This window comes from Zychaea mexicana, assembly GCF_025766255.1.
Source record: "Zychaea mexicana strain RSA 1403 chromosome Unknown BDB00scaffold_22, whole genome shotgun sequence".
NCBI classification, from domain to species: Eukaryota; Fungi; Mucoromycota; class Mucoromycetes; order Mucorales; family Lichtheimiaceae; genus Zychaea; species Zychaea mexicana.
The window spans coordinates 343,987-370,703 of NW_026516685.1; the positions used below are offsets into that span (position 1 = coordinate 343,987).

A 26,717-nucleotide genomic window follows, 5' to 3' on the forward strand; every position below is an offset into this window, starting at 1 on the left:
ACACAAGAACCAAAGTAAAAGACACGGTAGGAGTCCTGTGGATAGTATAGTATGATAATGAGCCCCCCTCCCCCCAAGTATTATCTCGTGCTATCATCTGTGACAATGCTAAATAGGTAGCATTGGGGTCTGTTCTTGTGACACCCGTCTTGTCCTCTTTTTCGGTGCTCAGTAGTTACATAAAACAGAGTATAAAAAGTAGTAGTTTTTGTTTTGAATGTGTCGTAATATAGAAATAGATACATACATACTAGATCTATGTGGTAATATGAGTTAAAACGTACAGAATCTCTTTTTTTAAGGCTTGTGTGTATGAAATGAGTTGTTTTTTTTGGGATAATCCTTTTTTGTATGTGTGGTGTACAAATATCATCGCATTGGAGGTGGTGGAGACGGTAGCGTACATGTGGGTGGTGGTAGCTGAGGAGGAAGCACATCGGGCAAACGAGAAGGCCGTCTTGTATTGGCTGCTGTGGGCGACACGAGGGCCGCCGAAGCAGCAGCAGCGGCTGATGTCGTCATATGCTCTACTGAAATCTGACGCTCTGCAGAGTAATGGTATGCAGCAGGGATGGGCGGTGGTGGCCCTGATGGCGGTGGGTGCTGTGGAGGAGGAGGTGGTGGTGTATGATAACTGTAGGCTGAAAACCGCTTTCTGTCGTTGCTGTTGTTGTTATCACAATACGACGACGCCGAATCAGACGAAGAGACACTTTGTTTTTTTTCCGGCCTTGTCGTCGTGCTAGCGGCGGTAGTAGCCATTCTTTGCCTTGGTGGTGGATTATCCGAAGCCAGTTCGACGCCATCCAGCTTATCAGTTGTAGCAACACCAGACTCTTCCAACCTCAGCCATTGGATCGTCCGTTTTAACCGGTCCATCCAACGCTTCATGTCATTTGCATCTTCAGCTTGCAGATACCAAGTACGGCCATCTTCCATACGTTGGATCTCCAAGCAATACAGCACGGACGGGAACTGATCTGTGACAAAGATATTCGTGTTTTGCGTCAGCTCAAAGAACTCGCGAAAATCGTGCTTGGGAGTGTCGGTTTTGAACGTGTAAATAAGGCGGTCGACAAGTAGAACATAGCGTCGGTGTCGCGTCTTTGTGAATGAAAACGCAGGTGGCATGTGTTTGGTCATCCATCCTTGTCGGGTGGCGTGGGGCCAGAGCAGATTTGGATGTTTGCCCATGGCGAGCGGGCGGAACGAGGCGGGGTCATCAAAGTTCAAGTTGAGTGTTTGCTGTTTCTTTCGCCATCCGCTGATTTTGATACGTTGGTCACCGTCCATGCGCATCCTGTATCTGGTGTATTATGTGTATTATGGCAAGAATAATAAAAGAATGGAGAGTGTATAGAAAAGAGGGGATAGAAACCGAAAGAAGTCGTAAATTTTTTCAAGAAGAAGCCATACGAAGGAAAAAGAGAGAAAGGAAGAAAATGGCTCGTTTGAGGTTTCCTCTCCCCAAAAAGAAAGAAACTTTTTTTTTTCCTTGCTGTTATCAGCCCTGGAAAGATCAATGGAGAGATGCAAAAGAAAAAGACCCTTCCCACACTTGGACGAATTGGGAAGGAGAACGTCGTGCGCGCAGAACACCGGTGCCTTCCATTTGGCGTTGCTAAATCGCATGCTACACAAGAAAAAGAAACACGGAAAAAGATGGATAACGGAAGCTTTTTATCGTTGTTGCTGACCATGGTTGTCGTCGTCATCATCATTTCGATACTGTATCCATTTTCGTCTTTCTTCTTATCAGCTGTAAACGTTACGGATTTGTTTTCACAAGGAGTAACACGAGGGCGATTGATACAGACCGATTTAAATCTGCCTGAGCAGCAGAAAAAAAATCATTGACCATCATCCAGTATATTTGTCTTTTGTAAACAGCCCCAGAAAGGTGCACCTTTGCGCTTATAACCAATAGTGGATCCCAGAATTAAGGACATCTCATAATGCACAAGCTACCCATTCTTAACAGCGTGTGAAATACAGAAAGAGAGCTGCACAGTCTGATTACTTTGATATCGATACATACATGACTGCAATACATAATGCTGCTACCGCGTATCAAAATGAGATAGATAGAATGCATATCTATTATCCTGTACGTACATTTTAAAAAGAAGGTATAGATTTGTGATCTGCAGCAGGACCCAACACCCAATTGTCGGATTCTGTATTGAATGAGTGGCATGTGCCTAAATAGCATATTGCGACCTGATTTGGAAACTGTATCTCGATTTGGGAACGACGAGCAAAGTGACTGATTATCCAAATGCGATGAAGACTGCTTCCACCGCTTTTGTTTAAAAATGCCAAGCATGGTTTAGTCTCTTGATGTTACCCTCTTTATCGTTTCTTTTCCCCATTGATTCGGCTGGTAATCAAGCAAGTCTGTGGGTTCTTTTCATATCCATTTCAGTGTTTCTTATCGAGTATCATTGTTATTATTCCAAAGACAAAACAACGACCCACGCTCATATAATAGCGAGACATGATGACATGTTTATGGGACATAGCATGTACAGTTGGAAATCGCATAATCCCAAAAGCAGATACATTTTAGACATAAGCACGAAGCACCCATATAAATTTTAGCAGCTATTACGATCACAGTAATTCTTGATACTGGATAAAGAAGAACAAACAATGTCCCGTATGTACACATTTTATATGGTGCGAGGCACAAACAAGTACAATGATTGATTTGAGCGAATCTCAATCAACTCCAAAATACAACCTATTGCTGCCTGATATCACTCAATGTTTACACAAAAGTATGTACTTGGTCAGAGCAAGGTGCTCCGAGAGTGGATGTGCATGTTTTTTCTGCTTACTGCTATACTTGTTTGCTGGCGATGATGACGACGATGATGACGAGCATGATATGATCATGCTAAGTATAAGACAGAAGTGTATTAATTTATGAAATGAAATATTTGGTAGCAAAAGCGACCTTGTTTGCACAGTTCCCATGCCAATGATAACCGTGTTTCAGAATTTGCAGCATATGTTCCTGATTACGTTTCTTATGTAAAGTATATCGACATTTGAACCAGTAGTGAACATATGCTATGATGTGGTGGATCCTTATTAGCATACTTTTAAATCTATCACAGCGGGAAAAAAAGCGCTGTTATCGGCTGTAACTGTGAGTGCCAATGTCGTAGTTGTATCTCCTTATTACACCAAGGATGTATCAGTAAATAATTAGAGCTTAAAGGGGTGGATTAGTAGCAACATGCTTTGCGTTTTCAATTCCAGTTGGTTGTGGCTCATGTTTTTGAAATGTGTGTGGCATGGCTCTTCCCGATTCCCTTCAAAAAGTGCCTGGGGTCACTCCTGATGGTGACTCCAACCAACCCAAGGAAAATCCACCAACACATCCAAAACGAACGTATGCTCAAGCAGTTACCCAAAAACGTCCGGAAATCAGTCGAGGTCGTCTGATAACCCAGCTTAACGAATACGTCCCTGAAGATGTAAAAATGACACTTGGCAGCATGGCAGCCGACGGTCAACCAATCGCATCCCATTTACTTCGTCGAGGAACGGAAGAATACAGTGTTTTCTTTGATATGTCGACACGCTCAGTCAAAGAGGACGCGTTTTTCCGAGCAGCTCGAGAAACGTTTGAAAACTGGGATGAGGCCATAGGTCTCATCCACCATCGCGAAAAGAAACAAGTCCTGTATGAGATGACTTTTGCAGACGAAGACATCTGCAACCTGGCACTGGAAAAGGGCGTTACCGTCGGTGATGTTCACTTCCCGGCTGTAAGATCGCTCCCTCCGGAACACGATCTCACCAAAGTACAACTCGAAAAACTGCCTACAGGCGTCAAAATGTATGAGCTGGAGGTCTTGTTGCGCCAAACACTTACCCAATTCGGACACGTGTTGCAACTTGGATTATACCGCTCTGTAGAGGGTGGTTGGTTCCAGGGTAAAGGATACGCAGTGCTCATGAAATCTAAGAACACCACCCCAGAGTCGTACAAGCCCCTCACCCACAAGGTCGAATTCGGTCTCGTGCAAGGCCGAGAACGGTCTTTTTACGCTACTTGGCAATCCATGGGTGATTACTGCCGATACTGTCACTCCCAAGACCACACTCTGAAACAATGTCCAAGCCGCGTTCAACCAGAATGCTTCAACTGTGGAATGATCGGTCACTATGCGAGAGAATGCGATCATCCCCACAACGCACTCCCGCGCAAACAACCAAAGACGACGACTGGTTCAGCATCGCCAATAAAGTCGACGACAACCAGCAAAGGTCCAAAGAAGACCAAAACCCAACAATCGCATCCACCAGCTCAACATTTAAGTGATACACAATCTGATCATCGCTCTCATAATGTTCACTCGAAGTCAGCTTTGGACAAAACGACGATTACCATTCCAAACCCGAATTGTGAACAAGAGCGTGAAAACCAGGCTCAGCTACACTCGAAGGTCAACGAGGCCACACCAAAGCAACAACCCAAAGGGAACTCAAAACGTCGAAGTTCCCAGCCTAAACATGTACCCATGGTCACCGAAGAACCGCTCAGCGACAACACGGATACCTCAGACGAAGAATTCACACCCCCAACAGACGATGAATCATCATCTCAATCATCCTCCGATGAAACTGATAAGGATGAAACAGAAGACATGATACTCTGCTCGGACGAAGTGGATGCATTGACCCAGGATGCTACCCAACCGCTTCCGTCGGCAGCAGGAGATTCGGATTCCGCCTTCACACTTGAAGAGCACCGGAACACGCCGCCTATCAGCACACCATCGGGTGCCTCGGCCTCGAAGCACAATCCCCAGCAGCAGCAAAGTGAAGACTCAAGCGACGACAACAAATTCGACGCCACTGAGTCAACGTCCCCCGACAGCGGTCCACAGCACGCCAACGACTTGATCACCGGTCACTCGTCCGCGGAGACTATGGCCTCTGATTAGATCAACCCCTCCCTTTTATTTTTAAAAAAAAAAAAAAAAAGGAAAGCAAAGAAGTTCAGAAACAGAGAAAACACAAAAACAAACCAAAAAAAAAAAAAACAAAAACAAAAAAATGACACTCACTATTGGTTCGTTAAACGTTCGACATCTTGTCAAACATGACCCACACAACCCCAACAAAACAAAACACTTCATCCGTCATCTACGCCGCCAAGCCCTGCACCTGCTGGCACTTCAAGATACGGGCACTCATAACGATGAACACAACAAAACTTTACAACAACGGTTCTGTGCTCGCGACAGTTCATGGAGTAAACACTGTGCCATTATCAACTTTTCTCCCCTTGTCAACATCCAACATGTCTTTGCGTCGCAAAGCGGCCGGATATTGTTGGTGACGGTTACACACATCAATAATGAATTTCCACCGTTCAACATTATCAATTTTTACGCGCCTGCCGCCTACAGGGATCGGAAAGACTTTTATAGTCTCGAACTCCTTCCAATCCTGCAACAGCAAAATATGATTCCGCATGGTGATAGGTTGTTTATCCTTGGAGATTTCAACTATTCATATGCGCAGCGCGACTCATCATTCATGAAAGCAGCACCAAAAGAGTGGTGCGCACACTTGAATGAAAACTTTGTCAACCTGATGCTGCCGTCGGACGGATCCAATAACCTCACGACGACATTCTACAACGGACGAGGCACATCGTCAATTGATTATATATTTGCGTCATCATCACTCTCCCTGCTGTGTTCGGCACCCGATGTCCGCCATGTGAATAGCAACTGGACGGACCATGCATTGATAGTGACCAGCATGCGGGCCAGTAATATCCGGCAGGGCCAAGACATATGGAGAGCCAACCCACTTATTGTCAACTCGGTACAGTTTAAAGAAAAACTGAATTCAGCACTCTCATCGGCACATATAAGAATTGCCAACATAGCCTCGCCACAAGAGGCCTGGGATGAAGTCAAAAAGATTGCGAAAGAGGAATGCCGTCAATATGGACGTTATCTAGCCAAGAAAAAAGACCATCGCGAAAAACACCTACTTCGTCAACGTAATAAGATGATGCGCCATTTCAAGACAACAGGAAGTCGACCTCAGCGCCTTGTTGATATTACCGCCGAGCTCAACAAGATTCAAGAAGATCACGCTAGAATTTTAGCTATCAAAGCTAATGTCCGCTGGAGAGAGCGTAGCGAAATATCGGCCGGCTATCTAAAACGCACAGCACAACAACGAATGGCACAAAGGAACATCCTCCAGCTAGAACATCCAGTAACAGGCATCGTAGACTCTTCGATTGATCATATGCATCAAGCAGTCTGTTCATTTTATTCACAATTATACTCACCGGAACCGACTGATGCAGCAGCAATATCAGACCTGTTGGACCATTTACCGCCATCATGCGTGCTCTCACAAGACTCTTGCGACATCTTAACAGAAGACATGACTCTCGACGAGTTACTTGACGCAACCAAACGTGCACCGAAAGGAAGCAGTCCGGGACTAGACGGCCTGCCCTATAACATGTTGTCTACCATTTTCAAACACCCGTTATATGGCAGAATGGCTGTTGATATTTACAATTCAGCTTTACATCAGGCACTATTTCCAGCATCATGGTCAGACACATGTATTTGTCTCATTCCGAAGAAAGGGGAGCTCTCCCAACTACGAAACTGGCGTCCAATTGCATTGATCAACACGGACTCTAAAATATTTACCCGTATCATGAACTCACGAATAGTCCGTGTTAGTAATGCATTAATTAACAAGTATCAGACGGGTTTCGTGCACGGACGCTACATCGCAGACAATGGGCTTGCTGTACGACTTGCTATGGACCATGCCGCCAGCGTAAATGCCGATGACGTCGGTTTATCTTTGGATATGGAAAAAGCGTACGACCGCGTTCATCCAGAATATCTCGAATGTTGTCTTAGCAAATGGGGATTCCCAGCAAAGATCATCTCTTCTATCAAGACTCTTTTCTTCGGCAGCAATCTACGAATCAACATTAACGGGTCCTTGTCTCCAGCATTTAAACAACAACGTGGCGTTCGACAAGGAGACCCTCTCTCGCCTATTTTGTTCAATCTGGCCTTAGAGCCTTTCTTGGTCCGCATCCTCAACGATGAACAATTACACGGATATGATATATCGATGGCAGCAAGTAAAGCTCTTACCCCAGTCACACCGTCTCCAACTAAACTAAAGGTTCTAGCCTACGCCGATGACTGCTTTGTTTTCATTCATAATGAATCAGATTTGCAACAAGTCCGCCACCACTTAGACACCTACTCCAGAGCATCAAACGCCAAGGTCAATATGGACAAAACGCACGCCATATCGCTATCTGGCAAGTCGTCATCCACTTTGCGCTCGTGTTTGGAGGGAATGGGCATTAGATCATGGTTCGATCGACGAGCCCATCAAGCCTTGGTATATCTCGGATATCCTTTGTATCAATCGCCGCAGCAACGGGATGGCTTCCTGGACAAACTTCTAGGCAAGATCAAATCAGCCTGCAACATCCATGCGCATCGGTCACTCTCGATTCGCGGTCGAGCGACAATTCTGAATGTGCTGATTTTATCATCACTTTGGCACGTCTTACGAGTTTGCGCGGTCCCTCAAGCGTTCCAGAAGAAAGTTCGCAGCATTTGCCATGACTTCTTGACTAAAAAGATGTTTCCCAAGATTGCATTTCACCGACTGGCACCACCTCGCAAACAAGGGGGCCTTGCAATATTAGTCCCGGAAGCACAACAATCAGCACTCCAGCTCAGATGGATCCAACCTATGTTTAGTAATGACACCAAGCAGCGATCGTTCATACATTCGTGGATAATTAATACTCAGGCAACATGGACTCCAAACCAGGACCCACATATGTGTCTCCTATTTCCCCGACTTCGGACCGCTTCAATGAGTAAACCCGTCAGCTTCTCAAATCAGCTATGCAAGGCCTTAGACAATTTTACGGTTGACTATCAATCCCAACTCATACCGACCGCTACAGTTCTACAACTGCACGTCCTAGATGCCATGACGCCGACACAGCGCCCGCTCACCAAAACCTTAGACGTATGCTTACGACGCATAGCCAAACACAGGCTCCTAATGGATGATTTGTTCATCTTTGATTTAGCGAAGGGCTGTTTACGGAGACGGCTCGCCACGGAATTCTTGATTTACCCGCGCCTTTTGGGTCTACTGGTTCGCTTCTTGGACTTGGGTGAGTTGGGATTCCATCCAGCGGTGTTTCAGACTTTGATCCCGAGGCATCTTCTTCACAACTCTATTGATCCCGCTATCCGTGAACATAAGGCGGTCGATCTGGGAGCATGGTGCAAGGTCCAAGATAAACAATTGACCACGATCACAGCAAAAGAACTCAGACAAGCAATCATCGACAAGTCTATACACGTCGAAGCCCGGGAAAACACGATCTTAACACCTAGCCAATGGGATACCTTCTGGCGATTGAAGATATCGCCAACGGCAAGAAATGTTTGGTACCGAGCGCTTCACAATAAGATTTCATGCCGTAAAACTCTACATTCAATTATGCCCTCCGAATTCACATCCGCTGTATGCCCAATTTGTAACCAAGATGAAGATGATTTGTCTCATTTCCTGTACCAATGCCCTCGCAAATGGTCGATCTGGTGCTCCGTATGGCCCGACCTACTATTACAATCTGTTACAGAATCTGCTGTACACAATGCCATCTTTCACCTGTATTTTCCCCAAAATGCTCCCCGTCTCCCTTCAGATATAATTATCAGCTGTATATTAGAATGTCTTTGGAACGCCCACTGGCGCTTTGTTTTAAACAACTCTCCCTTCGTTCCCGATAACATTATAACGCAAATCCATTCCCTTTTGTTAACCCGCACTCAAGAAAATCTTCCTTCTATCGCCAACTAGTCAAACGCTCCTTAGCTTCTTCTCCTCACCTCTCATATTTAATATGCACGTGACTTGAAATAAAAACCGACGCAATAATTTGTTGCGCGCCTAAAAAAAAAAAAAAAAAGAAATGTGTGTGGCTAGTGCTGCTGCTTGCTTTGTTGAACCTGTCTTTTTGAACCTCCTCTCCGACCAGCTGAACAACAACAACCATGCCGTCGTCCTGCAAAGAAATTCGTGCCGAACTTATTGAATGCATGCTAAAATCAAACTGTGTTTTGGTTAAGCGTAACACAGTGGCAGACTGTTTCAAGTCTGAACATGCCGACGATGTCCCTGCAGAATGTCAGAGCATTCGCAAAAGTTACGCAGAATGCCGTCGGGGAATGGTATATATATACACTCTTTTTTTTTAATTGTTGAATCGTTAACGTAGAACAAGAGGAGAGGGAGAAAAGGGAGCAAATTTTATTCAGAGAAGCTATAGCACTTTTCTGTTTTTGGTGGCAATGGAAAAACGCATTGGGAAGGATACTCAATGTGTCGTTGAATATGATTACAGATCGACCCACGTAAACGATTCCGCGGCAATGCCACGCAATAACGTACTTGACACCATCGCATAACAGCCAACTGAACAGAACTTCATAACGGAAAGCAGAAAACAACAACAACAACAACAACAACAACATCATATGTGCACCTAGTAACATACATAGAACGACAAAAGTAAAGCAGCCATACCAATTCTCTACTTGCATTTTGTATCCAAGCAAATGTACTACAAAGTAAATAAAGCCATCACCATTGTATCATTTGCTCCAAGAAACGTTCTATATATCCTCAGGCAACAGGAAACGCATTATACATATCCACCACATCACAACCCGTTTATTTCGTTTCTTATATTTTGTCACAAACTTTCTTGCTCAGATGATGTCGAACAATGCAAGCAAGTATAACACAAATCAATAGTGCAAATCCAGCAAAAAGTTTATAACAAAGATACGGCTTGCCGTTGGTCGCTTCTTCAATAGTACTTGCGATGGTTGGCCCTACTATACCAAAGCAGTATGCGAGCATTCGAAAACTAGTCGCAGCTGGGTACATTGGCAAACCTGCAATGGCGACTGTTATTGGTGATGCTATATATTTACAGCCGTGGTATATATGGTATCAATAACAGAATGTCAGTATGCACAAGTTGTCATTTTTTGGTTTTTAAGATGCTTTTGGATAAATGGATAAATGCATACTTACCCAGCGCATAATGTCCACCTGAAAAAAGGCCGTATACAATAGCAAAAGAGATTAATGATGCTAGATCGTAAGCAAACATCCAATGGAACAAAATGAGGAGCGATGCTATTGTTGTAAATACAATGTATGTGTTCAAGTTCCCTAGTCTATCGGCCAGCAGCCTATATCCATTATGACGATGTATGCAGCACATTCTGTTAACAAGACCACCCTCTTAAAAAATGTTTCTATAAACATCACCGCATTGCAAAATACAAAAAATAACTTCGTTTAATACATTACCCCATCACAACTCGTCCGATGATACTGGTAGCTGCAAAGACTGTAATGGTTGCAGAGCTCTCAGTGGTAGAAAGGCCAAGATATGTTGCATACTCTATTAGGGCGGTTACATTAAATTGGCGTTGTCAATAGAGTTGTTCTTACTTTACATGTAGTACAGCTCAACGATTTTCTCTCTCATACTTACGGGGCAAAAATGTATAGGTGATATATTGACACCAAGAAAATATTGGCCCTGCAATTGTCCAAACCACCAAAGTCTTGTTTTTCAGCACGGCAGTATCAAGAATCTTTTTCTTTCTACGTAACGGTGTTATGTTGTTGTCTGATGGTCTTTCTTTGATCAACAAGATTGCAACAGCGTTTAACGCAAAAAAGGCGAGACCGAGAATTCTATACATCCTTTTTCCAAATACAATTTTCGAGTAAGCGATAACTACTTTTGCTGCTACTCTCCTATGCGATGCAAACTTACCAAACAATACCCAACGTATCATTTGAAACTGTAATTATAAAGGGAAAGATCAATGCCGTCGCAGAAAGCATGCTTGATTGGAACCCAAATACAGTGCTTCGCTTTTTAACGAACCATTGTGGAAGTACCCCTATAATTACCTTATAAACATCTTGTCAGATCAGAAGAAAAAAACATATGTAGCAAGTGCTATTTGACTAATCAGTATTTTTTACAATTACCCCATACATAAGTGATATTCCTATTCCACAACAAAGGCTGCATGAAAGGTACAAATGCCACACCTAGATATTTTCAAAAAAGTATTAATAATTCATACTTTCTTTTTGTGTATGGCGTAGAGAAACAAGATAAATGCACGCCACTTACATGTGTGGCTAGACCCGACAATACCAATCCCAGAGAAATCATAATAGTAGAGATCAAAAGGAGCAGTTTCACACCAACCATCGGGATCAAAAAGTTGGCCAGGAAAACGCAACAGTAGGTAAGAGCAGATAGCATGTTGCCAACAAATGTGAGCTGGATCAATTGATTTGAATCGGAAAATGTTTGTTCCCTAATGTAAATATCTTGTATAACGCCTTTTTTGGGGGCAAAGAGAGGAAAAGAAAATCAAAAGTGAAAGCACTAATGGTTATTTGTTGCTTTGTCATTGATGATGGTGTTTAGTTTCACCGCAAATGCTAATATTCTTATCTTTTTACCCCTGGTAATAAAGCAGTTTAGAATCTTTTTATTCTTGACACAGCTATGACAGTAGCAGCACTATGGATAAGACAGCTGCCCATTTGCTTACCAACATAATGAAAGGCCCACAGAAAGAGACCCAGAGAAGGTCCCGACAGCTACCATCCATGCATAGCCACCATCAATATCCCTGACAGAAGAAGGATCTACTACGCCATCGTTTGCTGCTGCCGTAATATTTTTGTTTCCTGGACGGTCAAATTTCTCCAGATCAGCTTTCTCATCTGGTGCTAGATGATGCGGCAACATAGAAAGAACTTGATCGTCTGTATAGTGTTGTAATTTTATACTGTTATTGACATCATTCTTCTCGTTCTCTTTTTCTTTGCTTTCAGGATGATGGTCGCTCAAGATATCGTCGTTGCTTTTAGAACCAGTTGAAGATTGTTGTTGTTGTTTTTGCTGTTGCTGATTATCGACGTTGGTGTTCTTTACTTTGTCACTAGCAGTAGTAGTCTCTTTTGTCCATGAAGCTGCGCTCATTTTTAAACTAAAAGAGCCATTGTTGCATAAGAATATAGTTTCGATTATTGCAACGAGCTTATTACATACCAACTTTACATAAAAAAAAAGTAAGAGAAAGGAAGATAGTAAGCATGATATCGAAAAACCTGCAGAGTACAAAACTTAATTTACTTGTCTAAAATAGTACTGCAGCAATATCTGGTGACTTTCCGGTATGTATGTAATGAGCGAGTGTAAACTTTGTTTTAGTGTAGTTCAAGATCTTTTCAATCTTCTACTGTCACTACTACCATCTGTATGATGCCAAGCATAATTAGTTTCAAATGAATCGCTGAATGGTACTAGTATCTCGTATAATGATGTATACTGTTATTTGAATGCAACAAAGTATGTTTACTGCGATAAATCTGTTTGAAGCTGTATTGCTGATCATAACAAATATGTATACGATCACCACATAAATATAACTCTTACTGCTGCTCCTTGGTGAATTGCTCTTAAAACGAAAATTTAGGCTCGACGGCTTTATGCACAGGATGCATGTTGAGGTACATATGATGCAGGATATGCGCTTATACATCTCGCAACTGCATTTTCAGAAACGAATAGAATAAACAAGCAAACGACTGGATAGAGACGGCTTTTGCCGTTTCTTTTGAGCAAATATTATCGAGATATGACGAAAAGTTGCACATTTTGGTTTGATATTGTAGCACATGAATGGTATTATTTTTATTGGCTAATCGGCACTTGTAAGCACAAATAGTATATTGCCATTCAAGACAATGTCTTGTTATATGTTAGAGAAGAGACATATGTAGCAGAGAAATCGCTATTAACTAGCGTCTGGTGGCCCAGACCCGCATCCCATTCTTCATTGGAAGCGTTAAAGAAGCGGTATACGTAATTTCCTGACCAGGTACAAGCGAGAATTTATATCTCTGAAGAAGTGTTGCAATAGCCACAATAGCTTCCAGTATAGCTAGATTCTGCCTATAGTTTGTGAACGTTGAATATGAGTAACAAGGAAAACGTTTTTTCCTTCCTTCCAACATTTCATATGATACATACCCTAAACAAACGCGCGGCCCTCCATTAAAAGCTGGCCATTTTCCCTGAGATTCCCGCACAAGGTTTCCGTCATTATCAATCCATCGCTCAGGCTTGAACATCCTTGCATCATTGCCCCAAACACGTTTTGACCGGCCTTGTGCATAAGGACACCATCCTACAGTATCTCCTTTTTTCACGCATGTACCGTCCGGCCATACATCGTCCTCAAGGGCGTGTTTGGATGCAATAGGTACAGATGGATAAAGACGAAGCGTTTCGAACAGTCTGGATTAGAAAAAAGTATTAGAGAATAAATGCAGCACCAGATAACAGCTGACGATATGCATAAAGAAAGCAATCTATGTACACTGCATGAGCATATGTAAGCGATTTCACTATCTCGTATAGGGCCGATGAATCCATAGTCTTTTCGTTCGGCCAGTGGGCTTCGATCTCAGCTAGAAGTTTGGCTTCTACACGAGGATAAAGCATCAAATTGTAAAATGTCCAAGATAATGCTTGTGCCGTCGTATCTTATATTCCGAAAAAATAAGTGTTAGGGTAGGCTCAGTATATGTAATTACAGGTACTGTTGTAGAACTTACAAATGAAATAGTATTACTTACCACGTCCAGCAATGATAAAATTGAGTATGGTGTGTGCCAATTCTCGATCTTCCAAAATTTTACCGTTAGGATCCGGAGTCACCATGAACCGATACAGCATGTCATTGAACTCTTTGCCGCCTTCCTCCACCAGTTTTCGCCGCTCTCGGATGATTTTAAGGGAGAAATTTTTGATGGTTTTGTAGTGCTGTCCGATCGATACTTGACGTGGTGAAAGAATTGGTTGCAACGCTTCCCAAATGCGTGTCGTTGGGGAATGCAGCCTGTCGAAACAATTTTGTTGGCAGATATCAAATGAAGTAGCAAAAGGGACACCCTCTTTGTTGGTCAGTGCATGAAGCTCAACGCCGAAACCAAGCCTATGCATTTTGAAAAAATTAAAAAACCCTTATTAGATAAGAGCAAATACATTCGCATGTGTGTTTGCAGGTATACATAAAGCAGTTGTTGTATCAATTCATAACTTACAAAACAAATGAGTCTAATGTAAAGCGAAGAATGATGTCGTGGAAATCAACAGGCTCTTTTGTGTCTGCGCTTCGATCAAATATTTGTCTTGTAACCACGTCTAGTTTGTTCAAAAAGACACTATATAATCATAGCATCAGTAAAAAAAGATGAAGCCTGAGCTACTATACTGACATCGCACTTACTCTGTGAACAAGTGCCGAAAGTTGGCAACATTAAAGACATGGCTCGCTGTTTTACGCTGATATTTCCAGGTCTGTCCGTTCGACGCGAAAATTCCATCACCAAGCAAATCTTCAAAGGAGTGTCTAGTTCACGAAGAATCAAAAGTTATGACAGAAAAGAGATTGTTAATATAAGTTTGATACGTCTAGGGTTGTTCATGCATCATCTCTAAATGTGATATTCAAACCATGTACTTTAAGAGTAAGCTCTTTGGATAGTTTGAAAAATTTACTAGAGGATTGTTGAGATTAGAATTAATATACCCAACTTCCTTAGTATGATTAAAGCCGTACTGGAAACCGATCCCATATTCCATCAACCTTATTAAGCATACCTTTCATCATGTGCTCAACGCTGTCTGGGTCAATGGTGAGGACTCTGGGTGGGCGTCCAGCGATCTGCAACATACTGTATAGTGTATCAAAACACGCTTATAATATGTGAATACATTCAAGACCCAATTTTCTTCAGAGCATCTTTCTGCTGACATTACTCCTTCCCTTCTCTAAAACTTACAGTGTTGTCACATCGTTGGACTCAAACTCATCGGAAATGTAATCCACCAGTCTTGCTTTGTTACGAATCATATAGAGTAAAGATCCTATTAAGGGATGTCCCCGAAAAAGCGTCATATCGTTCCGCTCCTCGGCAAAAAGTGGTCGATCATTATATTTGAGCGCTAATAGACCTGCCACAAGTGCAATAGCGGATCCACCGCCCAAAATAGCCGTTTGTTTAGAAAATAGAGAATCAGTAGCAGCAGTCATATTTTTTTCTTATAAACAGCAATCTTAATTAGGGGGAAGAAGGAGGATGTAGCCAACTTCTAATACAGCAGCAAGAAAAAAGAAATTATGTATATCGCAAAAAGAAAACAAGAAGTAGAAACAAAATCTTTCTTTGGGCTGCCAACTTAAATCTTGAGAGAAGAGAGAAACAGATGATCCAGCATTATAAACAACAAAATTTATGCATGTGGGATTTATTGAGTCGGCGGAATCATGGCGGTTGGGGTGGGCTTCCAACTTGGGAAAATCCCATCGGTCAACTATTAGTGGTATTGAAACTACCAACTGAGTTATTGTGACAGTATACAAACAAAAAAAAGCTGCATCAAAGCATTCAGGCGTTTGTCATGAGCATGTCGTTATCGATGAGAAGAAAAACTTATGTCATAAATAAATACAGAACAATTGTTATGATTTGTTGCTCGATCGAGAAGGAAGAGGTATACATGTCTACATCTAGCTATGTAAACACCTTTTCCCTTATTTAATTTTATGCAACGATGGAACACAGAAGGAAGAAAAGGTGGATTTTTGGCATTTGAGCATTGTCACTATTACTGAAGATGTTTCTTTCGCGAAAAGAAAGCACGGCGATGGACCACATATGCATGGGGACGCCTATCGTGTCTCATGATCTCAGTATATGTAAACATAACCCCTAATGCATTTGCATTATTCTTCTTTTAAGCCATCAACTCTCTTTCTTCTTTCTTTCATCGCCAGAGCGAAGGAAAAAAGAAAATCAAAATGACTCGCCTGACTCCAACTTATGAAGGAGTTATTTCTGTTCATCCGATTACAACAAACCATGATACGATGCGACTTGCTGTTGAACGCCATGAATTTCCCCCACCATCTGGCTCTTCCGCCACCGCAAGAATTGCGTTTCTGTGGTCCCATGGATCGGGTTTTCACAAAGAATTGTTGCATCCACTCATGCGACGATTTATCGAACGATTACGTTCTAAATCCGTGTATGAGAGCACTCATATTGACTTTATAGCCTGGGACAATAGAACCCATGGCGACTCGGCTAGATTGAACCACGAGTATCTGGACCAGTATAAAGGTAAACATACATACTATGGAGAAGCCCCTCTCTTTTCGAAAACAGACACAAAAAATTATCGTATACACAGATGCCCCAAGCTTCTTACTGGTACCGTGGCTAAACAAATAGTAAGCTAATTTTTCAACCCCTTAAAATATCATACTGCTTTAGTGCTTTGGTTTGACCTCGCTATGGATACGCTACAAGTCATCCGGAAAATGGCTTTGGGTAAAGAAGGTTATGATAAGTTGATAGGCGTCGCACATAGCATTGGTGCTAGTACAATGTAAGGAACGACTCTACTGCCCATTATGACTTCAAAAAATTCATATCACTACATTTTTACACGATTTACCATAATACTATAAACCATGCGTATCGACTATTTGGCACCTGAACAACATACACACACACATAGGCTGCTCGCAGAGTTTATTCAACCCAATATTTTTGACGGTATTTGCATTATGGAACCAGTGATACGGAATTGGGCACTCGGACCTGCAGAAGTCGGACGATACCCTTTGATTACCAGTACTTTAAAAAGACAGGATACTTGGCCAGATCGGTATGTGACATGAGGGACGACATTGTAGCGTCGTTACAAGGAAATTAGGAAGGGATATCAGAAGGTTTATAAAATGCTTACACGCAGTTCAAAATGGTGGTGAATTTGACATAATTTAGAGAAGCATGCAGGAAGACATTGCGCAAAAATCCGGTTTGGAGAAAGCTGCATCCTGAAGCGCTTGAAAATTATGTGGTCAGTCTTGCGTTCGCTTAATGGACTGTATACTACGGCTGGTGTATATATGATATACTATGTAATATATAAATCAATACTGATAATAGGCTGCTTCTTACTTGAGCATATTATTGTAATATATAGAATTACGGATTGTATGACACGGATGAAGGCAAAGTAAAGCTCAAATGTCCCAAAAAACAAGAGAGTGTAAGTAAACAATAAACTTTGGACAAAAAAAGGTATAAACACCTTTTTTTGGATGTTGCTCAAAAACTATACTTTTAGTTGCTAAGTCAAGGAGCTACTTATGACGCCTACACGAGCTGTATGTCGCTTAAAATGGTTTCGATCCCGGTCCATGCAGTGCTTTGTAAACAGCCAATGATGTAAGTGATATCCTACGCGAGCCATGTCCCCATTTTTATTAAATAGATGTACATAACTCATTTTTTGAAATAATAGAGATGTAACTGCGAGGTCCCATCCTGAAGATATAGGAGCACAATCAGCTATGGTGACAGTATGCGTGATTGACGGATGGCATACACTGCCTGCAGAAGATCCGGATCGATTAGGTACAGTTAGCTCTTTTGATATTTAACGTGTCATGTGTTCATACCTTTTGCTTGGCACGTAACCTAGTACGCACTGGTTTTCTTCTTTATCTTTTTGTCATTTATATAGTACCAGAAATCGAGAGGTTGACGGAAGTCGTGTTGTGCAACAAGGAAAACGACAAGAAAAACTTTAGGGAATCTCGACTCTGAATTCAATATATACGCCAGACAACATAAAGTTACTAGACTTTGTATGAAACTATTGATATATACGCAACAATTGTTGAAGAAAATACATTCAATGAAAGTAGATGTATACCACATTTGATGTGTAATTATGAAAATAAAGTAGACTCATTGCTTTTACCTCTGGAGTATGAGAAAATGTGGAAAAATAAAGGTTTGAAATATAAAGTATATAGTAAAACATGAAAAGAACAGAAATATAATCGGTTGGTGATTGTGTTCTTTATATGTACTGAGGAGAAAAAACGAAAGTAAAGTGATATAGAGAGACAGAGAGACAAAAGCAGGGAAGTATATACGAAGAAAGTATCTGTCACTATTTGGATAAATATTAATAGGCGTGACAGACTTGAAGCAGATATGCATGTGATATAATGGCAAAAACGAATGTAGGTCAGAAAGAGTAAAAACATAGGAGTAAGAAGTATAGAATCCATGATGATGTTGCCTTAGGTTTGTGGCGGAAAGAAACAACGAGGCATCAGAGAATGTTTTGCGTTGGATGTCATGGTTCCTAAAAAGATAATAATGCTTTTTCGATAACAAGCTCCAACGACATTTGTCTTCTGCTATTAAAATTCTTGTGTTGGTGCTGATGGAACAATTGGTTGTGTTTCCCTAATGTCATCATCCGCCAGTTCTTGGTGTGCCAGCAACATTCTTTCAAAGCCGAGCTCAACGTCATTGCATCTTCTAGTGAGTGTTTCCGGCTAACATAGAAGAAGACAGAAAGACCGATATCAGTAATGTACAACAAGCATTTCGAACCGATAAGATAAGAAAAGCAGTAGTAATTGTTCCCTCCTCTTCTTGCCTTACCTCCATCATCATCCAGGGGTGATCCTACAGGAACCAAAAAGAGATAAAGAAAAAATGATTTTCAATCAGTTGTGTATGCATAGAAAGATAGATGGATAATGGTATAATAGAACTTACTAAAGCTTCCTTAACGGTTATGCGCTGGGCTGGATCAACGGTTAATAGACGGCGGATGAGTTGCACAGCTATACATACATACACAAATACGTTTTTTCGAATTGTTAGTCTTGCTGAAATTGACAGTAATAGCATCAGCATATACCTTCAGGGTGAATATCATCCCAGTACGGTGTTGGAAAGGTATAAAGGCCACTCTTGATTTGTTCCTTCATTGGCGGTGGCGAAAGTTCATCTGGTAAAAGTGTACGTAAATTGTTATGATCGAGTAAACATTGAGTGAAATACAAAGGGAGCGGGAATGTGTTTGTTTTTACCATTGAAAGGCGGAAATCCACATAGACAGATATAGAGCATGACGCCTAAGCTCCACAAATCGCACTCTTTGCCATACGCTCTTTTTCCTGCTGGATCAAGAATCTCTGGTGCCACTGTAACAGATAACAATAATCAATATTCCATGATTGTGGCAGTTCCCTTTATGTTTTATTTGACTTACCGTAGTTTGGAGTTCCACATTGACTGACAAAGGCCGTTGCCCCCTTTTGTATCTTAGCCAGGCCAAAGTCTGTTATCTTGACGTGTAATTTCTGTTTGTCGACGAGCAGTACTAAATAAGGATCATAAGCGATAGAAAGTAGAGTGTTATTTACGATTTATTAGATAGCCTTTTACGACCATGGGAATCACTGAGCATAATAACGCCAAGAAGAACATATAAGCTTTTTTCTTACCATTTTCGGGTTTCAGGTCGCGGTGAGCTATACCTTTGCTATGAAGAAACTATACGAAAGGTAAAAAAAATGATACATATATCAATATATAATCAAGGCAATTTGTCTTAACCTACGTTTTTTGCGCCAATCCATTTGAGCATTTAAAGTATTTATTTATACACTTACATCAATAGCAGTAAACAATTGGAAGAAGACAAAGCGTGTTTCGTCTTCTGTTAAACGACTGCGGTGCACAACGTAATCGAAGAGTTCTCCACCACGAACACTATTTCAAAAAGAAAATAATAACAACGCCGAGGACGACATATTAGTCAACATACTTTTCTGTAGATGGGCACAGTTTTAGTTAACACAACCAAACCATAAACCAGTAATCAGACAAGTAGTAATACTAGTACTCACTATTCTAGGAGGAGATACAGGTACTTTGGCTCGTTGAATACCTTGCCGATCTGTATGACACAAGGCTGTGGAAAAAAAATAAAGAGCCCAAAAGAAGTTCAATAAAAAAGCTTTTCCTACAACCTACTCATCCCTATCTATCATTTCCCCATCAACTTCCTTGTATTCAGCCCCCTTTATCTTTTTAAAAGCTTACATGAGCCTCTAACGACATGAGGATGCTAACTTCCTGGATAACCGAGGGCAACATCTTGGGCCGACGATCAAATTTGCTTTTGCTTATGATTTTCACGGCGACTTCCTTATCTGTTATCTTGTGAGCCGCAAAATACACATGTGCAAAGTTGCCGCGGCCTAATACGTGTGCTAGTCGATATTCTTCGTGGAATGTCTATGTTTAAAAAGATTGGGTAAATGAATAAGTTTTGAATATAAAGGAGCGCGCATACAATTAATCCACCACAACTTACACCAACTTCGAATTGAGGAGGGAGAATGATGCGATAGACTAGTAGTAGCGGTAGTAATCAGTTAATTACGTTCTCGTCCTCGTATATATATCATAAAGAAAAAAAACACGTAGTGAAGGACTAGGGCTAAGGTTCGGAGGGAGGGAAGAGCTGATATGGGTGGGATAGACTGTCGTTTTTTAAATACGTTTTTTAAATAAACTTACAGCGATTCTTGACATGATCATCATCGAAATTGATCTTGCGGATCAACTGGATACGATCGCCAGAACGTAAGAGGACCCGTTTGCCTCTGCCAACCAAATTGCCATTCACCCAGGTGCCATTAAAGCTGACACAAAAGAAAAAAAAGGCCAGGAAAACGATGAATGAGTAGGGTGCGCGTGGATAATTTATTCATATGAAAACTGTACCTGAGATCCTCCAAATACACGCTGATGCCTCTTTGAACACCATCGGTGCCGCTTTCCTGAAAGATAAGTGAAATGTTACGGGATGATCAGTTTTAAAGAGATATTTTTCCATATAGCTGATAGTGTACTCGCACCATGTAGATCAGACAGTGTTGCTTGCTAATTTCACCTCGCTGGCAGCTAAAGATAGTTAAAAGGTTGATTGAGTATGTATGGATTGATGAACAGTATAAAAAACAGAAAGACAAGAACTGCACAACATACGGAAAGTCGTTGCCTTGTCCACGACCGATAAGATAACCAGTTCTTTTTACAGCAGAGTACGTTTGTCGCTCAAGATATCCTGAAGGAAATTCAGGCACCAATGCTTGCAAGTAACCCCACGCACGATCATGAACATCAAACTGGGCCGGATCTGGAACGTATCCTTCCGCCAGTCGTTCTGAGGCGGTAAGGGTTCTGGCCATTTTTCGTGCATTTGCTTGCTGGCCTGGACTTCCGGCGGCAGCATCACTACCAGAAACAACTGTATTTGTAGAGTTTAAAAGGTCGTCGTTTACAGTTCGTTTTCTCCTAGAGTCGCTGTCGTTGCCTGTAGTTCGGTTTTTTCTTGAATCAACTTTGTTGTTGTTGCTATTGTCGTCTGGAGAAGGATCGCGTTGATTGAAGGAATAGTATTTGGTTCCATCGGTCGATGCAAATGGTGATTCTGTAGTGCGTTCACTGTTTTTATCTTGAAGACACTGTGATCGGTGGGAGCTACTGTTGTTAGTAGGAGGAGTCCCATTCTGTAGTTTTCCGTGCTTGTGAGTCATTCTGTGTAGTTTTGCTGTTATCGTCCGCTTTCTCTGTATGTTTTATTTGGAATATTTTATAATGTGGGGTGTTGCTTAGCAATTTAGAAAGAATCAAAGTTGCTAGGTGACAATTGGGGGATATTAAAGAAGTTGAAATTGTGGAAGACCAGCAACGAAATAAAGCTTTGTCAAATTCGGTTAAATAAAAGAACGAAATTGTGAGAGAGAATCAGAGAGCGCGCGCGCGCGTAAAAAAAAAAGACGCGAGTATCGATCCTCTGAGCAGTCACTGTACACAATACACACGCAGAAATGCACTGTATCTCGTTCTGGGGCACTTTGCTAAACGAACAACATTGACGAGACAACTCCTGGACCGTGCCACCACGCCCAACGTAAGATGGGTGCTTTATAGGCTATAGAAGGAGAATAATCCGATAAGCGAAGCCTTTTAAGTCGGCGATTTACTTTCAGGAACAATAGAAAAAAGAAGATGCTTAAAGTACAGTACAATAAGGGAATAAATGAATTCTATGCAAGGAAGAGGGTCTTTCATTTTATCTACTCTACAGACGGAGGCGTCATTGCTCCACGCCAGAGCTCCTTGATCACTTTTCTGTTGATGATATGGCGATCGACAATGCTTGGGACATGGCACTGCCGTACGTTTCCATACATGTGTCCTCCTAATCCCTTTTGATGGATAATCAAGTTGCCTGCAAACTTGTGGCCTACAGTATAAATCATGCGTAAATAATAATCAGTCAAACAGATTCTATTTTGTCTCTCTTCTCTCCATCCTTCCCTCCAAATATAAAAAGAACTTACCTCCAAAATGGCTGACCCCCCAAACCTCTACACGACCGTTCTCCTGACCCTTTAAAAGACCTTGTTCCTTTAAGACCTTTCGAAACTCTTCCACCAACAATGGCCCCAATACACCGCATCGTTTATCCCGCATGGTATGTGTGCAAATCAGTACAATCGTATCAATATCATCCAACGTCTGTTCGTTTTCGACATGGGGCAATATACCACACATGGGGTTCTCCCAGAGGACATCCAACAATGGCGTAATGGATGAATCTAGCAGTTTATCCGGATGAGCTGCTGGATACCGACGAAACTCGGGAAAGAGCAAGATATCAGATGTGGGCCATTCGGTATTGGGTGAAGGTCGATCAATGATGGTTGTGAACAATTCGCCGCTACCACCACCAGCAGTAGTGTCCGAGGAAGGTTTCTTTCTTTGTTCCTTGATCCAGGCATTTTGAGCGAAACTCAAAGAAAGCATCATGCCGTCCTTGACAGTTTCCACTTTAGACCGCATCCAGTCGGGTGCGTCAAGTCCCACACAAGCGACCAAGTGTCGTCCCGTTTTGGTCTTTTTTAACGCTTCGTGCATTTCGATTTTTTTGCCAATGACATTAGGAATCGGGTGACGTGAGCATGGCACAAAGCCGTTTTCGGCTGCTGCTACTTCACTGTCAGGGCAGCACGGTTCAAATCGTGAGAAAGGGAATGGCTTGTCGTCAAATGGTACGTCGTCGTCGCTTGTTGTTGTGGTACTTGTGCTGTGGTATCGTTGGAGTAGTAATGGTTGCCTTTGACAGCGTTGACCCGCATTAGGTGGTACTAGTCTTGAGAGGAAATGGTGTTTCTGTGCTAAGGATCGCAACATGGTATAGTACTGTAGATCTTCTGTTCGTCGGGAAGAAAGATAATTACTGCAACTTATATAGCTTGTTAGTCCGGCAGAGAGTCCCCGCTGTGCCCAATGTTGATCCGAACATGCGCCGCTTTGCCGCGCCAAAAAATTGTATGATCGTCAAATGAAAAGTTTTGCTTTGGTTCTACATATACACATAAGGGATTGTTCGTTTACGACGCTAGTAACCAGACATACGGAGTCATATTTTTTAAGATGACAAGCGAAATTACTACCTACAAAGCGCATATTGCTACTTGAAGACTAATAGATTTATAAGATTAGTTTGGTTTAGTTGCCTCACTGTGGTCAGTATGATTTCCAGTAACTGTTCTGCTCTCTGACGCAATTGTTTTGGCCACCTAAAGATTACAAAATCATATCTGTCGGATTCAAATATTATGACGACACCAATTTTATTGTTGATGCCAAACTTTTGACGAGGTCTCAGTATACATAGATGACTCACAATGTGTGCTCTTGAAAACAAAACCAACGAGATCTCAAAGCTTTGATTTCTTCTGCTCTTGGACCTTATCACGTCGTTCACTCCTACGCGGAATTACTATTGCATGGTGCCTGGAAATATGATAAGCGTACACGTTCAGTATCATACTGTAATGCAAAATCATCGTAGACATACCTCGTTGTGGCTACAATTTTTCCATCTGGTGTGTATAAAACACCATCCATATCGAATCTTCCTTGAATGAGATGTGGTACTTTGAAGCTAGCCAGGATCTGCGTTGTTGTTTTTGGCATGATCGGATACTTGAACTGCACCTCATACTGTAAAGTAGGTTTCCATGCATGTGTGTTTTGCAGTCGCATGTATGTTGCATCTGCAAGCATATGCAGCGGATGTTCGTACATGTCTGCAAAATAAGGCAATGCTATCGAATTGATGGGTCTGTTATCCGAAAATGAAAAAGCATGATGACTCTCGGCTGTAGCAGTCAAGTTTTTGGCATTCAGATCTTGCAGCGACACTATGGTTTTCTCTCCTCCCCCCATCTGTAAATCTACCGGCTGCATAGTAGTACTACTACGATCGATCAAAGCAGCAGCTGCATCGGGATGGATGATCGTAGGGCCGGTTTCAATTTGGTTGTGTCCCATTAAAGTAATCACGGTATAACACTTCATCTCATAATCCTTCGCGTTGTATTCTTGAACCGTCACTGGTGGGCGTTTGTCCTGGTAATTATTCTTCTTGAGTTGTTTCAGCGTCACAGTAACGGTACTGTAGCCTTTTTTGCTGATTTTGAGATCCTTGATTTCGATCACGCATGGTCCTGGTCGTGCTGGACTGGTGAAAAATGCTGTGAGTGCGGCAGGAGCTCGGTTTGGATGATGTTCCATAGCGGTCTTCAGCATCATGGATGTCAGATATCCTACACATTCCATATCAATTTCCCACACACCACCGCCCGTCAATTGTCAAAATGATGATTCAGGATGAAGGGAGGTTGCGGAATGCTCGACGAAGGACTACGACGCCGTTGCTGTTTTGTCTATTCTTCATATATGTCAACGCTTACCACCCTACCATAATAATATATAGCTTTTTAGTTTCATAATACGTTGTTGTTGTTGTTGTTGTCATTACCCTCGAAAAATGGACAATCTATTATACCTACCAGTATCACTCCACGTAACACCCATTGCTGTATAATACCATTAAGAGGTAAAATAATATCATTGTCTATTCACTCTGCTTGTTCGCTCCTGTACACTTCAAGTAAAACGAGAGGTATATATGAAATACCTTATCAAGTTGACCGGTAAAAACTGCATCACCCCAATCGTTAACACCTAAAGGATGAACTTTTGTGGCCTTGTCAAATTCATATGATGATGATGGCTTTGCTGTCGTTGATGCAGAAGGCATTTGTGGTATATAAAAAACAGGAATTTACAGGAGAAAAGGAAGAAAAGAAGCTTCCTATAATTAACGCTGACTTGCTCCTTTTTATATAAAATGTCTTTGAAGCAGGATAGAGAATATGTTGAGCATCATGCACTGCTGTTACTACTATTTTAGTTGTCGCGACCTCGCCCGAATACCACCTACACCTCACTAGGCACGGAAGTCCGGCTGTTTCGATATGATCAGCACCTCAAGCGATTGGCCGGGCCCAACGTTATTCGATTGACTGCATGCAGCTCTTCACTTGGCCTGAACCCAATCTTCCACCTCCCCATGGCGACTCATGAGCGCAGCAGATGCATTCGTTGTGTATTGGCATCCTTTCGAGGAAACAGCGTGCTGGTGCCAGGACGACACCGCCCCCACCACTATCCACCACTTGCAGTGGTGCTTAAATATGCACGAGTTTCTGCTAGTCAACCATACCTGCAGCCACTATTTATTTGATCTCTTGCGTCCTCAACAAGCCCCCAAAAAACGCCTCATCAATTCTACACAATACTGGTGACATATATGGCCACAGGTATGTCAACTCCTTTAAAAAAACGGATGTGGCCATCCCGAGGAAGATTTTACTGCATGCATTAAGTACAACTCAGGACAATCCCTGATTCAATGGCTGGACACCGCCGGTTCCCCTCGCACCAACAGCAACGCAACAACCAGATCAGCATCCCGAAGCAAGCTAGTCTCTCCTCTTCCCCACAAACTATATCTCAACAAAAATGTAAAGAAAACCAGAGAATTAAATCTTATTTGCCCCCCACCCACCCACTCTCAATCTATCGAGAACCTTCATCATTCAACCTATTTTCCTGCTGCCTAGACAGGGTTGTTTTAGATTGCCAAAGCTTTTCAGCTCTGACGCGATCAAGTATGTCCCTCCGGACGCAGTGCTCACACTGTCGTAATTATTGTAAATAAACCATTTTTGTCTGCTACCATCATGTACAAGCTCCTGCATGCATATACATTTGTACAATATGAAATGTAACGATGCAGCTATGTTGATCGATCCAAATATAACCATTTCCCCTTTCCTTTCGACTTTTATATATACCGTCTTGTTAAGAAATTAAAGACCACATTGTTACAGCAAAAGACTAATAGTTGTACGCACGGAATATAAGACGGCATGCTTGTTTTTCCTCTACAGATACCGCGTGTTCATCAAGCTGTGTATAATGTAAGCAACATTTATAAACGATCACAGCCCACTCCTTGTTTATCTGCAGCTTATTTGTCTATGAAGATATCAGTAGCGAGCTGCCAAAGTTGAAGCCCTGCAGGAATTGATAACACGAACAAGGGAAGGACTCTCGACTGACGCAGACAAAGACTCGGGTGAATTAATGATCTCTAACGTGGTGTAATGATGTCTTCAATTGCTTTCAAGACGACCGTCAAAATATCATGAAAAAGACAGATTTAT

At 41.9% G+C, this 26,717-nt stretch overlaps 8 protein-coding genes across 8 annotated transcripts; 2 read left to right on the forward strand and 6 right to left on the reverse strand.

The window, feature by feature from the left end:
- Window positions 1-369: 369 nt before the first annotated feature.
- On the reverse strand, window positions 370-1,293 carry BDB00DRAFT_760502 (uncharacterized protein; the record flags this gene model as incomplete). The annotated part of the gene is made up of 2 exons (XM_053119219.1): window positions 370-712; window positions 836-1,293. 2 exons carry the CDS (start codon window positions 1,291-1,293, stop codon window positions 370-372), a joined length of 801 nt encoding a protein of 266 aa, XP_052981500.1.
- A 7,817-nt stretch (window positions 1,294-9,110) lies between these two features.
- BDB00DRAFT_870685 (cytochrome c oxidase assembly factor 5-like protein) lies at window positions 9,111-9,502 on the forward strand (the record flags this gene model as incomplete). The annotated part of the gene is made up of 2 exons (XM_053126738.1): window positions 9,111-9,287; window positions 9,461-9,502. 2 exons carry the CDS (start codon window positions 9,111-9,113, stop codon window positions 9,500-9,502), a joined length of 219 nt encoding a protein of 72 aa, XP_052981501.1.
- A 229-nt stretch (window positions 9,503-9,731) lies between these two features.
- Window positions 9,732-11,522, reverse strand: BDB00DRAFT_258434 (major facilitator superfamily domain-containing protein). The gene is made up of 7 exons (XM_053116686.1): window positions 11,285-11,522; window positions 11,137-11,199; window positions 10,916-11,055; window positions 10,628-10,842; window positions 10,441-10,534; window positions 10,159-10,319; window positions 9,732-10,043 (listed from the first exon to the last, which is right to left on the reverse strand). Exons 1-7 carry the CDS (start codon window positions 11,417-11,419, stop codon window positions 9,802-9,804), a joined length of 1,050 nt encoding a protein of 349 aa, XP_052981502.1. The 5' UTR covers window positions 11,420-11,522; the 3' UTR covers window positions 9,732-9,801.
- A 1,447-nt stretch (window positions 11,523-12,969) lies between these two features.
- BDB00DRAFT_927678 (cytochrome P450) lies at window positions 12,970-15,269 on the reverse strand (the record flags this gene model as incomplete). The annotated part of the gene is made up of 9 exons (XM_053128892.1): window positions 12,970-13,123; window positions 13,202-13,468; window positions 13,551-13,716; window positions 13,810-14,168; window positions 14,278-14,397; window positions 14,463-14,585; window positions 14,697-14,733; window positions 14,837-14,910; window positions 15,019-15,269. The coding sequence occupies 9 exons, from the start codon at window positions 15,267-15,269 to the stop codon at window positions 12,970-12,972; spliced, it is 1,551 nt and encodes a 516-aa protein (XP_052981503.1).
- A 716-nt stretch (window positions 15,270-15,985) lies between these two features.
- BDB00DRAFT_927679 (Alpha/Beta hydrolase protein) lies at window positions 15,986-17,856 on the forward strand (the record flags this gene model as incomplete). The annotated part of the gene is made up of 8 exons (XM_053128893.1): window positions 15,986-16,359; window positions 16,513-16,627; window positions 16,760-16,909; window positions 17,029-17,104; window positions 17,231-17,296; window positions 17,375-17,475; window positions 17,552-17,664; window positions 17,774-17,856. Exons 1-8 carry the CDS (start codon window positions 16,038-16,040, stop codon window positions 17,854-17,856), a joined length of 1,026 nt encoding a protein of 341 aa, XP_052981504.1. The 5' UTR covers window positions 15,986-16,037.
- Window positions 17,857-18,532: 676 nt separating this feature from the next.
- BDB00DRAFT_900275 (kinase-like domain-containing protein) lies at window positions 18,533-21,317 on the reverse strand (the record flags this gene model as incomplete). The annotated part of the gene is made up of 12 exons (XM_053128549.1): window positions 18,533-18,896; window positions 18,974-19,063; window positions 19,146-19,259; window positions 19,328-19,438; window positions 19,563-19,611; window positions 19,731-19,830; window positions 19,968-20,032; window positions 20,164-20,358; window positions 20,438-20,475; window positions 20,801-20,906; window positions 20,985-21,023; window positions 21,108-21,317. The coding sequence occupies 12 exons, from the start codon at window positions 21,315-21,317 to the stop codon at window positions 18,736-18,738; spliced, it is 1,278 nt and encodes a 425-aa protein (XP_052981505.1). The 3' UTR covers window positions 18,533-18,735.
- A 762-nt stretch (window positions 21,318-22,079) lies between these two features.
- Window positions 22,080-23,581, reverse strand: BDB00DRAFT_258534 (Sucrase/ferredoxin-like-domain-containing protein). Its single transcript, XM_053116687.1, has 2 exons — window positions 22,476-23,581; window positions 22,080-22,378 (listed from the first exon to the last, which is right to left on the reverse strand). Exons 1-2 carry the CDS (start codon window positions 23,326-23,328, stop codon window positions 22,209-22,211), a joined length of 1,023 nt encoding a protein of 340 aa, XP_052981506.1. The 5' UTR covers window positions 23,329-23,581; the 3' UTR covers window positions 22,080-22,208.
- Window positions 23,582-23,858: 277 nt separating this feature from the next.
- BDB00DRAFT_786576 (thioesterase-like superfamily-domain-containing protein) lies at window positions 23,859-25,246 on the reverse strand (the record flags this gene model as incomplete). Its single annotated transcript, XM_053120624.1, has 5 exons — window positions 23,859-23,907; window positions 23,999-24,749; window positions 24,897-24,900; window positions 24,996-25,022; window positions 25,124-25,246. The coding sequence occupies 5 exons, from the start codon at window positions 25,244-25,246 to the stop codon at window positions 23,859-23,861; spliced, it is 954 nt and encodes a 317-aa protein (XP_052981507.1).
- Window positions 25,247-26,717: the final 1,471 nt, after the last annotated feature.

Bases quoted from the DNA above. Each gene is read 5' to 3' on its own strand.
- BDB00DRAFT_258434 (XM_053116686.1), bottom strand. From the start codon at position 11,419: ATGCTATCTGCTCTTACCTACTGTTGCGTTTTCCTGGCCAACTTTTTG. The intron at 10,843-10,915 runs GTAAGTTTGCAT...ATTTGGAAAAAG, and splicing joins GATACGTTGGGTATTGTTTG to GATGTATAGAATTCTCGGTC. The intron at 10,535-10,627 runs GTAAGTATGAGA...CCGCCCTAATAG, and splicing joins CACCTATACATTTTTGCCCC to AGTATGCAACATATCTTGGC.
- BDB00DRAFT_258534 (XM_053116687.1), bottom strand. From the start codon at position 23,328: ATGTTGCGATCCTTAGCACAGAAACACCATTTCCTCTCAAGACTAGTA. The intron at 22,379-22,475 runs GTAAGTTCTTTT...TTTATACTGTAG, and splicing joins GGGGGTCAGCCATTTTGGAG to GCCACAAGTTTGCAGGCAAC.